Source organism: Sciurus vulgaris, assembly GCF_902686455.1.
Source record: "Sciurus vulgaris genome assembly, chromosome: 6".
In the NCBI taxonomy this organism is placed as follows: Eukaryota; Metazoa; Chordata; class Mammalia; order Rodentia; family Sciuridae; genus Sciurus; species Sciurus vulgaris.
This window is the reverse complement of record NC_136466.1, coordinates 3,006,744-3,018,759: the sequence shown is the minus strand read 5'-3', so window position 1 is coordinate 3,018,759 and position 12,016 is coordinate 3,006,744. Positions and strand designations below refer to the sequence as shown.

At 48.1% G+C, this 12,016-nt stretch overlaps 1 protein-coding gene across 1 annotated transcript; it reads left to right on the top strand.

The window, feature by feature from the left end:
- Positions 1-7,780: 7,780 nt before the first annotated feature.
- Positions 7,781-8,784, top strand: LOC306663342 (olfactory receptor 2T6-like; the record flags this gene model as incomplete). Its single annotated transcript, XM_079143743.1, is given in 2 exon segments — positions 7,781-8,698; positions 8,701-8,784. Coding segments are annotated over 2 exon segments (1,002 nt in total).
- Positions 8,785-12,016: the final 3,232 nt, after the last annotated feature.

Here is a 12,016-nt window from a genome sequence, read left to right as displayed (position 1 = left end):
TGATAACAGTAATATAACATAAGCATATCCAAATCTGTGGGATATTCTGAAGGCAGTACCAAAGATTAAGTTTATAGTATTAAGTGCCCATGTTAAAAAAAAATTAAAAGAACACAAGTAAACCATCTAATGCTACTTCTCAAGACCTTAGAAAGACTGAAATGAATTTCAAAATCAGTAGAAGACAGGAAATAATTAAAATCACAGATGAAATTAATAAGGTACAGAATAAAAAATCAATATAAAGAATTAATGCAACAGAGACTTGGTAATCTGAAAACAAACAAGATTGATAAATCCTTTGTCAAGCTAACAAAAAAGGAAAAGGATAGAAGACCCAAATCAGCAAAATTACAAATGAGTGAGGAGATATCACCACAGACATTTGTGAAATCCAAAGGCTCATTAGGGACCATTTTGAAAACTTATATTCCCATAAAATGGAAAAATCTATTTGATATTGAAAAAAATGTTAGACACATATGATCCTACATACATTGAACCAAGAGGATATAGAAAATGTAACAAGCTAATATCAGAAAGGCAATTGTAGCAATAATAAAAATCTCCCAGCAAAGAAGAGCCTGGGACCAGATGGACATCCTTGTCTTGGTCCTGATTTTAGAGGAAATACTCTGAGTTTCTCCATTCAGTACCATGTTGGCTTTGGGTTTATTACATACAGGCTTCACAATGTTGTGGTGAATTCCTTCCATCCCTAGTTTCTTCCCTGTTTTTAACATGAATGGGCCTGAATTTTGTCATGGTATATCCATACCCCGACACCAAAACCAGAAAAAAGACTCGTCAAGGAAAGAAAACTACAGACCAATACTACTGGAAAACACAGACGGAAAATTGTTAAAATATTAGCAAACCACACTCCAAGACAAAATGGTTGTACACCATGGTCAAGCTGGAGTCATCTCAGTTGGTTCAATATGCATAAATCGATAAATGTAATCCACCACACAAACAGAATCAAGGTAAAACATGAAATGATCATCTGAAGATGACCTTGGCGAAATTCAGCGCCCATTCATGTTAAAGACACTGAAGAAACTAGGGATGGAAGGAATTACCACAATGTTATAAAGCCTGTGTATAATAAACCCAAAGCCAACTCACTGAATGGAGAAAACTGGAAGTATTTCCTCTAAAATCAGGACCAAGACAAGGATGTCCACTCTCACCACTCCTATTCAATAGTCTTTGAAACTCTAGTGAGAGCAATTAAGCAAAAGAAAAAATTAGGAAAAGAAGTCAAATCATCTGTTTGCTGATGACATGATTCTATATCTAAAGGAACCAAAAAACCCCTCCAGAAGATCTAGTTCTGATAAATGAGTTTAGCACAGTGCAGTATACAATCTCAACATACAAGAATCAAGAGCTTTCTTCACTCCAACAGTGATTCCACTGACCAGGAAATTGAGACACCCACACCATTCATAATAGCTTTGAAAATAATAAAATACTTAGTACTATATCTAAGGGGGTGAAAGACCTCCACAATGAAAATTGTAAACCACTGAAGAAATCGAAGAAGACCTTAAGAAGATAAAAAAGACCTATCATGTTGGTGGATAGTTAGAATTAATATCATCAAAATAGACATATTACCAAAAACAATCTACAAATTCAATGCAGTCCCCATCAAAATGCCAACAATACTCTTTACAGAGGACGAAACAAACAGATCTAAGCTTTATATGAAAAATAAATGACTTGGAGTAGCCTTTGCTGGATTGGTGACAGCAAAAGCTCATGTCACAGTTACTGGGTGCCCAGTGCTGGGTCTGGGAAGCTGTGGTGGGAAAGGGAGACGAAGGGGTCAGGATCCTGGTTGCTGCTGCGCCAACTGTGGAGCAGCCACAGGAAGCACCTGGCCTCCCTGCGCTGGGTGATTTCCCCAATTGTAATTTAGCCTCCGGGGAAGAGAGGCGGAAGGAGAGCCACCCACTAGACAGCTGTTCTCAGGCTGCTAATTAAAAGAAAAAATGACTTCAGAGACGGTGGCAGTCGCTCACTTCAGAGCAGGTCCTGGCTTGCCATGAAGCAATCTGCGGTCAGGTCCTCAGGACCACCTCCAGAGCCAGTTCAATGGCTGCCCCGCGATCCTAGGAGGCGCGGCTCCGAGGTCCTCTCAGGCAGGCTGTGACGCCACCCTCTGGCTATTTAAACCCTCCTCCCTGGTTCCCTGGAGCTGCGAGCCCGTACTGAAGTGGAAGTTCACAGTCCAGGTCAGTGACCATCTTCAAACACTCACGAGCACCTGCTTCCGCCATGTGTGCCTTTCAGCCCAGATCTCCTGCAAGTGTTCAGGGGAACAGGCTGAGAGGGCAGCAACGGAAGCCCGGAGGCTGCCTTCCTGGGCTGTGGCTTCTGAGAGCTGCCCGCTGGCAGGCTGGCTGTCACTGGTTTCGCCTTTCACCCATCCATCTGCACAGGCCCTGGTGTCACCTGTCGGTGGCCCACCTCTGCAGTTCCCCTCCATCCTCCAGGTGACAAAGCCACTTCCTGCCCTCCAGCTCATCCTTTCCTATCTCTGTTCATGTCTTGATGGACAAAGTGCATCTGTAACTTCTCTTTGCATATATGGGTTTGTAGAGAGGTTTCTACCCAAAAATAGATTGCACACACATTTACAGGAGGGAGCAACTAAGCCTGAGCCTCATCAGGGGGTGCGCAGGAAGGTTTGATCTAGTCGAGTTGGTGATGCCATTTTGAATGTTTCTAGCTTGTTGTCGCTACCAATAGCAATGATTTATTTCATGTCTTCACATTATTTCCTTATGGTAAACTCATAACAGTGGCTGATGCATAGATGCTTTGCAAATATGTTTGATGAGTATGGACAAACATTTCCAGGGGAGTTGAATCCACACCACACTGGCAGTATTGACCACTCCTCATGTTGAAAATCTTAAAGGATACTGTGATTCTCTAAACATATTTTTTCTCTAAACATATTTTTCTCCTTGCAAAATAACACACGTCTTTGTTAAAGAGATTCAAACCCCGCACGAAGTTTTAAGGGCATTTAGTTCTTGTGCTTAAGTGTCTGAGGCTCTTGTCCTGATGATCGTGTGTTTGCAAGTCTCCTTCCTTACCTCTAAGCTCCAGCACTGGTGTCTTCGTGTAGGAATCGTGAGGTCCGTTTTCCCCAGCTGGAATCCTCCTCTAATCTGCGTGCAGCACCTGCGTGTAGGTTGGGACCAGGGCAGGATCTTCACTTCTAGATACTCTTTTCTCTCCCGTTTTCAGACTCTTTCTCTGTTAAGTGTCCTCTGGATCTTCCAGGGACCCACAGGGTTGTAGTCAGTTTTAAATCTTCTGGCACAATTAATACATGCTGGACTGTTCAAATCAAATTTAGAATCATTTTATGTTAGGAAAATTCCTGTAGGTACTTTTATTAAAATTGCATTTTGCTACTTTATAATTCCCCCTAGTTCAGTGAGTTATCCGCTGCTTATTGTTTTCTTGTTTTCTGTTTTTGCTGTTGTTATGTAGAAATGCTCTGTCCCACCTGGTCGAGGGTGTCAACAAGTGCTTGTGAACGAAGTGCACTTGAGGCGCTGTTCACAGCAGAGCGGGTTCCTGCAGGGAATGTGTGAGCGGGGTGCAGAATTGCAGTCAGCACACGGGGAAACTGAGACCAGGTTCCCTCACAGGAGGTGAGAGCCAGGACTGACACTGGGCAGCAGAGCGCTGAGTAACCAGTCCCCACAAACCACATTCAGGACTTCCATCTCTGCTCACAAAATCGTCAGCGCTGCTGAAGGAACTGGGAAGCAGGTTTGTCTGAGCTGCTTACTGCTGGGATTAATCTCTGGGGTTCACTTAGGAAACAGTCATAAACCTTAAAAGTGAAGGTTCATATTTATGGGAGGTATTATCTTTTGGAAACTCTACAGGATTATAAAATAAATGGGAATCACTTCCATATCTTTCTGCATACTGCAACACTTCTGAAGTTTTCTTTGGAAGATCTTAGAGGATGCTTTCTCAATTTCTAAAAATTTTGAGGGAGAATATCTCTATCAAAAATTTCCAATTTTTCTGTCAGGCATGGGGATGCAGGACTATAAACTCCCAGCTGCTCAAAAGGCTGAGGCAGGAGAATCACAAGTTCGAGGCCAGCCTGAGCAATAGAGTGAAACCCTGTCTCAAAATAAAAATGGCTCAGGACGTAGCTTAGGGTAGAGCACCTCTGTGTTCAATCCTGCTTCTGCAAAAAGGCCCGTTTTTCCAAATCTGGATCAGTTATTTACCATGTTCTGGGCAAGCAGGCTGTTCATACGTGTATATAGGTGTGTTACCTCTACCACATGTGACATGCACACATGCACACATCATGTAGTCTGTCATTTTCACTGAGTTTCTGGCTGCATTCGTGTGAAGTTGAAATGGCATTCCATCCTGTAAGTACCCTGCTCTTCTGCTGGTACCTGTGGTCAGACCTCCGCTGCTCGTGGGGTCTGGGTGTGGACGCTTTCTGCAGCACGGGTTGGATCTTGCGGCTTCATCCAGCGTTTCTGCAGCGGCTGCCTGGCGAGCTCCACACACGGGGAGTTCTCACGGGGGTAGTCAGGTTCCTGCAGGTGCAACCTCCTTTGCCCTAGGTGGTGTTTCGGCGTGTTTACGAAGCTCGACCTCTCTGACTTAGGTGTAAACCTGCTATTTTATTTTAGAGCAGTAATGCATTTTTGTGAAAAAATTGTGCTATGGGAACCAACATCATTGAGGATATAATGCGTTTTTATTTAAAACACAAATTGCAGAACTATTCCCTGCTCCATTCATAACATGACCTTAGATGACACTCTGTGTTCCAGTTGTTCTTATTTTTGCATCTTCTTTCCTTTCTATTTTGTACCTTTTTACTTTGGCTTTCTTTGAAGAGTGAACCTAGTAAAAGGGGTTGTTCACCCTGTATATGGTGCAGCTGTGATTGACATAACTGTTTCCTATCTGATCTTACTGTGTGCCTTCTTAAATCTCCTGAACTCTGTTCGTCCACACTACTTTTTTCACATTTTCCAACTTTTAAAACTCACATGTGCACGTACGACATACATGCATCCTGGCCTTGCATTTTAATACTACTAATTGTGTTAGTGCTCTTCAGAATTATTCTTATCCACGTGACTTTTTGTTGGCGCTGTAAGTGAAAACCTACCGTTTCTGACATTTCACTGAGAAAATGGTGGTGGACTCTTGGTGAGCATGTAGAAACTGATTGTGTTCCCTTCCCTGCGGCCCAGAGGGGACACTGAGGCTGAGGCTCTGGAGCAATGCCCAGCTAGCAGTTGGCTGGTGGTGAGTGGTGGAGCCGTGGGCAAGGAACTTTCCAGAACCTCAGCTCACCCTGCTGTGCCTGTGTCTGGCTCTGGGGGTTGCCAGCTGCCTCTGCAGACGCGGCTGGGCACACGTGCATGCTCGCACACACTCAGCTGAAACGAGCACCTTGAATTCTATGCAGTTCTGCCAATCGTGTCTGAATTTTGGCATGCATCTTAAATGAGTTCAGTGTTCACTAACAGTAATGTTACACACTTTCTTCCCTCTTCTTTCTTCTTTGGATTCACAAAATCAAGACTAGTGTGTCTGCACAAACATTGGGACGCATCTGACTGCTCACCCCAGTGTATCTCAGACTGTCTTCCTTTTTGATCCATACATTACTGACATCTTGAATTCAATCTACTACTCTATGCTTTACATTAATTAATATATAATTGTACCTGTGAACTAGGCGCGGGGAGAAGGTTTGGTACATGCACACTGTGGGAGGTTAATATCAGGGATTTCCCCCTCCGCCTCACCAAGCATTTCCTTTTCTCTGGGGTGGGGTGACCGAACCCTCTCCCGCTGTTGTGGAACGCACTGCACCGGCGGACCAGTGGCTCTCCAGAACACACTCTGGGCAGCGGCTGGTACTTGGCGTCCATGGACCACGCAGCCCCGCCTCTGGGCAGCACCACCCCCGCTCCTGGGAGGTCGGCCTCCGGTCTGCGCAGGATGTCGCCAGGCAGCCATTCCTTTTGCCTGACTTGTGTGGTTTCTCTTGACATCCCTCAGGTTCCTGCAGGTTCCAGGTTGCCGCAGACCAGCGCCTCTTGGGTTGTGTGTGTAAACAGTTTTCCTTCTGTCCAGGCTCCAGAGTCCCGCCATCCGCTGGCTCTTCGCGGTCAGGTTGCCTTCGGGTCCTGTGAGGGACAGGGGGCTCTCCTCCGAGCTCCTGGCCTTCTCCCACCACAGGGCACGCAGGCCTCCTCTGCGTCCCCGCAGCGCTGGCTCTCGGTCAGAGCTGTTCTGCGGGCAAGGCAGCGCCGCGCCACGGTTCCATCTGCGTTTCCCGGCGCATCAAGGACGCTGAGCCTTTTCCACTTGCCTGTTTGCCATTTGCGGTGTTGAGGTCCTTTGTTGCCCGTGGCCTCTGGGGTCCCCTCCAAATCACCTTTGCCCTGCCCGAGGCATTTTTTAAAGTATTTTCTTATTGTTGTTATACACTCGAGATGCACCTGCGCCACCCACGACCTGGCTGTCCACTCTCTTTCTGGGACTGGGAGGGTCCCTGGTGCCCTCTGGTCTCCGAGGTCCTTCAGACACTTTCACAGTCACCATCTCTGGAGCTTGTGGCCGATAAGCCCGCAGTCTTGCCAAAGGGAAAAGGGGTGGGAAGAAAGGTCCTGGGACGGGAGGCCCAGCCTTGACCACAGTCAGACCCAAACCTGTAAGAACCAGAGGACGTAAGGTGGGTAGAAACGTACTGGACTCGGACGTACCAAAGGGACACTGTTTAACAGAGCACAATAAACAGGCTGGTGAAGGTTAAACAGGCAGTCACGACTTTAGAACTGCAACTAAATTCTGCCTGAAGTACTTTTAAAAGCGGCTCTGACCCCCTTGCCCTGCCACCTGCCTAGAAGAGCTGCCCACTGGCACCTCACTGTCCCCGGGTGCTGGCGCGTCCTGCACGGCCTGTCGTGTTCCTGCCGTCCCAGCTCCATTAAGCTCTGAGCCTCATGGTCACCTCTCGCCCTTCGGGGCACTCGCCCCATCTCCGGGGCTGTTCCGTGCTGTCCCTCACTGTCCAAGGCCAGCTGCCCCGCAGCCCTTGCTGGTGCCTAGGAGGCACATGCCCTGGCTGCTGCCTGCTCTCAGACCTACGGTGCAGGGAACATTCTCCACCACTCAGTGCGCCATCGCCAGCAGTGCCTCATGAATGCAGGCTTGCCCTGAGCGTGAGCGTGAAACTGAGCATGAGTGAAGAGGAGGAGCCAGCGGCCAGGCCAAGGACCAGGCAGAGGGCCGCCCCCTTCACTGAGCTCACGAGGCTTCCAGCTGTGTCTCCGCTTCACGGCTATTTGCAGATGAGGCAGATCAGCTTTAAAACTGTGACAAAAATCCCCACTCTGGTCAAATGTCTGACCAAACTATTTGGCTGTTTGATTGAATCAAAGTCCAGCAGTTGTATCCACATCCTAAATAATCGGAGCCCTCTCCAAGGGAAGCGCCCTCTCTGGATCCCTGGCATTCTGCCATAATCACTGAGCGGCAGTTGTCCAGTGTCCACTGGCTGCATTCCCTGGGAACCGAGATTTCCAGTTGCTCTTCACTGGGACGTAACGGCAAATCCGGCTCAGCAAACGGCGCCTGATGCCGGTTACGCAGATGAGCGCAGCGTCCCAGTGCTTGCCACGCACGCACTGTGGGCTCTGACGCTCACCAGCCCCGCGTCTCTCTCTGTGCCCCAGGTCAAACACAGCCCATGGATGGGAACAGGACCTTCTCCAGCGACTTCACGCTGGCGGGGCTCTTCCCTCACGGCAGAGCCTCAGGCCTCCTCTTCGCCGTCATCTCCGTCATCTTCTTCACAGCGCTGACGGCCAACGGTGCCATGATCCTCCTGATCCAGGTGGACCCCCAGCTGCACACGCCCATGTACTTCCTGCTCAGCCACCTGTCGCTCATCGACATGCTGTACATCTCCACCACAGTGCCCAAGACGCTGGTGGACCACCTGGTGGGCAAGGGGAACATCTCCTTCGCTGCCTGCACCGCCCAGTACTTTCTCTACATGGGCCTTGTGGGCGCCGAGTTCTTCCTGCTGGGGCTCATGGCCTACGACCGCTATGTGGCCATCTGCCACCCGCTGCGCTACCCTACCCTCATGAGCCGCCGCGTCTGCTGGCTCATCCTGGCCAGCTCTTGGTCCGGTGGTGCTCTGGACAGTTTCCTCCTCACGCCCATCACCATGAGTCTCCCCTTCTGTGCCTCCCACAAGATCGAGCACTTCTTCTGCGAGGCGCCCACCATGCTGCGGCTGGCCTGTGGGGACAAGGCCGCCTACGAAATGGTGATGTACGTCTGCTGCGTGGTGATGCTGCTGGCCCCTTTTTCCGTGGTGGTGGCCTCCTACACCCAGATCCTCCTCACGGTGCATCAGATGAGGTCATCGGAGGGGAAGAGGAAGGCCTTTGCCACCTGCTCGTCACACATGATGGTGGTGACCCTGTTCTACGGGGCTGCCTTGTACACCTATATGCTTCCCCAGTCCTACCACACGCCCCTCAAAGACAAGGTCTTCTCCGCCTTCTACACCATCCTCACGCCCCTGCTGAACCCGCTCATCTACAGCCTGCGCAACAGGGACGTGGTGGGCGCGCTGCGGAGGGCGAGGGCCCGCCATGGAGGGGCCTGTGTCATGGGGAAGGAAGGACTCTGAGCATGGAGACCCACACGCAGGACCCAGGGTACCCAGGTGCACTGTGAGTGGTGTGGGCCGTGCTGGTGATGGGTGCCCTGGCCAGTCCTGCAGAGCAGGCCTCAGCGTCCCTCCCATCAGAGGCCTGGCACCTCGGGGACATGCACACATGGGCGCCACCAGGGTCCTGGGAACAATGCTTGCCCTTTCTTTGTTCCACTGATTCCAGTTCTTCTCTGACTCCAGCTCATGCAGAGAATGTCCCCAGATGTCCAGTTGATATTCTATACCCTGAACATATTTGATGACTTCATAATGACATTAGAAACTGTCCCTCGGTAGAGTGCAGGGAACATTTAGGGATGTCACATCTGAGAGTGACTGATGCTTTGTAAACCCTGCAGGGAATGCCCACACAGGCTCCCAGGGGCTTTGAGAATCCAGGTATCCTTTCTTTGAGTAGCAACTGAAAACATTCCTCCTTTATCTAAATTTGGTTCTGGAAAAAAGTGAATCATGAGTTCTTCAGAAATTCAAAGCCTAACTTTTAACTGTGAAGGGTTCTCTTTCTTATGGGGCAAATAACCATTGCTTTGGAAGTAAGAGGGGTTGGGAAATAAGTGCCCATTAACTAGCACTCTCCATAATCCTGACCCAGCTTCCTCTGCAGTTAGTTAGGATTATTGGTCACATGGAGCCTCATCACAGGTATTTGTGATGATATGCTTCCATCCTCTCTTGCCTTCCAGAGAAACCATGGACAGCATGTGTTTTTCTTCTCCACATCCCTAGGTTTCACATTGGATACCATTAGCAAGATCCGACAGAAAAGCATAGCTAGGTTTTCATAGGAAAGTTAGAGGTGGTAAGTGATCCAGCACCATTTCCTCTTAGGAAGTTGGAACTGGGGGGAAAGTGTTCAGCCTAAATGGGAGATCTAGTCATGGAACTAGGGTCACGCCACAGGCCCTTTGGGCCACCTGTGCGTGGTGCTTTCAACTTTGTGCTCTTGCAACGAAGAACTTAGAGGTTGCTCTTGCTGACGTCACCGACCCTTCGTTTGTGCCTACTCACGGTGACAAAAGCAGGACAAAAGCTTGAGGGATGCTCCTGCCTCCACTCTGTCTTTCTCCTTCGCCCTGAGGCAGTCTGTCCTGCAGTCATGGATTCCAGAACAATGAATCTCGTGGACACATTTCTTGTGATGAGAGTTGAAACTGTCCCAGCATCAACAACTTTCTTACCATAGACAAGACCCAGCCGGAACAACCCGAGAAGACAGCTACCAGACCACAGTCACCAGCAGGGTAGCTGTGAATGCCTCTCGTCAGCCCTGTGAGGTTCTTGTCAGTCCCCTCCGCTGCTGACAGGGCTGAGGAGACGACCCCCTTGCCTTCCCAGCAGAGCTATACCGACTCAGGCCCTTCCCTGCTCGTCTCTTTGATTGGCACCTTGGGATGGGTGGCAGAACCTGGTCCTTAGGAGCCCTGGAGCCAGGATTCTTCCCCTCCGACCCTGGTCACACTGGCATCCATGTTCCCGGGCTCACAGATGGTGGTGGGTGAGTCAAACAGGGCCAGACCTCCTATGGAACTGAAAACACAGCTGGGTGCTGGGCAGAGTCTTCAGCCAAGTGAGCAAGTGCCTGGGAACTCCATGTTGGGCTGACCTCGGCTCCTGGGAAAGCAGACTTTCCCTGCTCTTGTCCAGTGGAGCAGGGTCATTGCCGCAAACCAGAAGCCACTGGAATGGACAGTCGGTCCCTCTGCATCTGGACCGAGCCTTACACTCTGTGCGGAGCCACTTCACCACAGTCTGGCTGTGTCACCCACGTAAGGAAATATTTGGAAAAGTAGTCAAAGATTATACATGGAAGATCATTTCCTCTTCTGAATAGTGTCTAATAGAATAATGGAGGATGTTATTTTAGATCTCTTTAGAGATTTTATAAAATAGTACAGTGAGTTATTTTGCAGCTATTAAAAATGTGAGTTCTATTTATAACTTTGGGAAATACTCATAATGTGCTTAAGTATAAATAACTTTCCAAATAATAGCCTATGTCACTTTTGATAATAAAATTCATGAAAATATGTATTTTATATATTGTTTAAGACAAGAAGAAAATCTTAAAGCAGATCCACCTGACAGTTTCAATAAGAGGATCTTTGGGGGAGTCATTAAAGCATATCTGCAAAAAGTAGTTGATTTTAATGCAAATACTGTTTGTAAAACCAGTGTATAACTATTGGGAACGTGAGGTGGAAGGAGGCTTATGCTGCCTGTGTGCGAGGATCTCGGGGCTCGGACCACTGAGCCTGGACACTGTGGTTGGCACACTAACCCACCCAGCCCTGTCACTACAATAACCTCAGCATGCTCCTTTCCTCTTGTTTTTCTGCCAGTGACCTTTTAACCCATTTGTTGTGATCCCTGTACATGTTGTGAGTCCATTAGTTCATGCAACTCTCAGACATTCTGCCCAGCGACTGCTTGAGGGATGAGCCTGCCTATGTGACAATAAAGTAAATCAGGTTCTCTAAACTGGTCTCCGGAGGTCTTTCTTCAACTCCGTCCCCTCACTCTCCTCAGCTGTTCAGTGGGTCTCAGCTGGGCTGAGAGAGCCCACAACTCTTTCTTACGTTTTCATACCTACCAGTCAATCTCCAAGGCAGTGCGCATTCAGATGACTTCTGGGTATTGAAAATGGCATGGAACCTGAAGCAGAGAGCAACCCAAGTCATCTTACCAAGGTCACCCGAATGATCTGTCATCATCTGCTCACACTGAGTCCTGAGGGAAAGGGCACAGCCAGACATTGCCTAGATTTTAACTTGTGTTAACATAGGTTATCTAATATATCACACATATTATATATATTATGCCTTTAGAAATAGCCACAATTCGTATTAATTTTAGGGAGAAATCTCTCTAAAGTACCAGTTACACAACTTACCTAATTGATGGTTATCTGTCACTTAATACACTGTGAAATGAGAAAATTCCAAAATAGATTAAAACTAACAAAGGTCATTTGAGAGAAAGTTCTTGTGTTTTTGCCTGATACACTAATATAGCAACAAAAAATCCCAGAGTGAAATGTCTTAACAGGACTGATAAGTACTTGGTCCCAGTTAAAAGAGAAATTCAAGAAACCATGAGGACAGGGTTTCTGAATACATAATCAATGATAAGCAGAAGGAATTAAATGTCTTGGTGTGGTATGGTGTGGTGTGGTGTGGTGAGCGGGCATGACAACAGACCTTTCTTTTTTATCCATGCCCTTCTATGCTGTTTGAT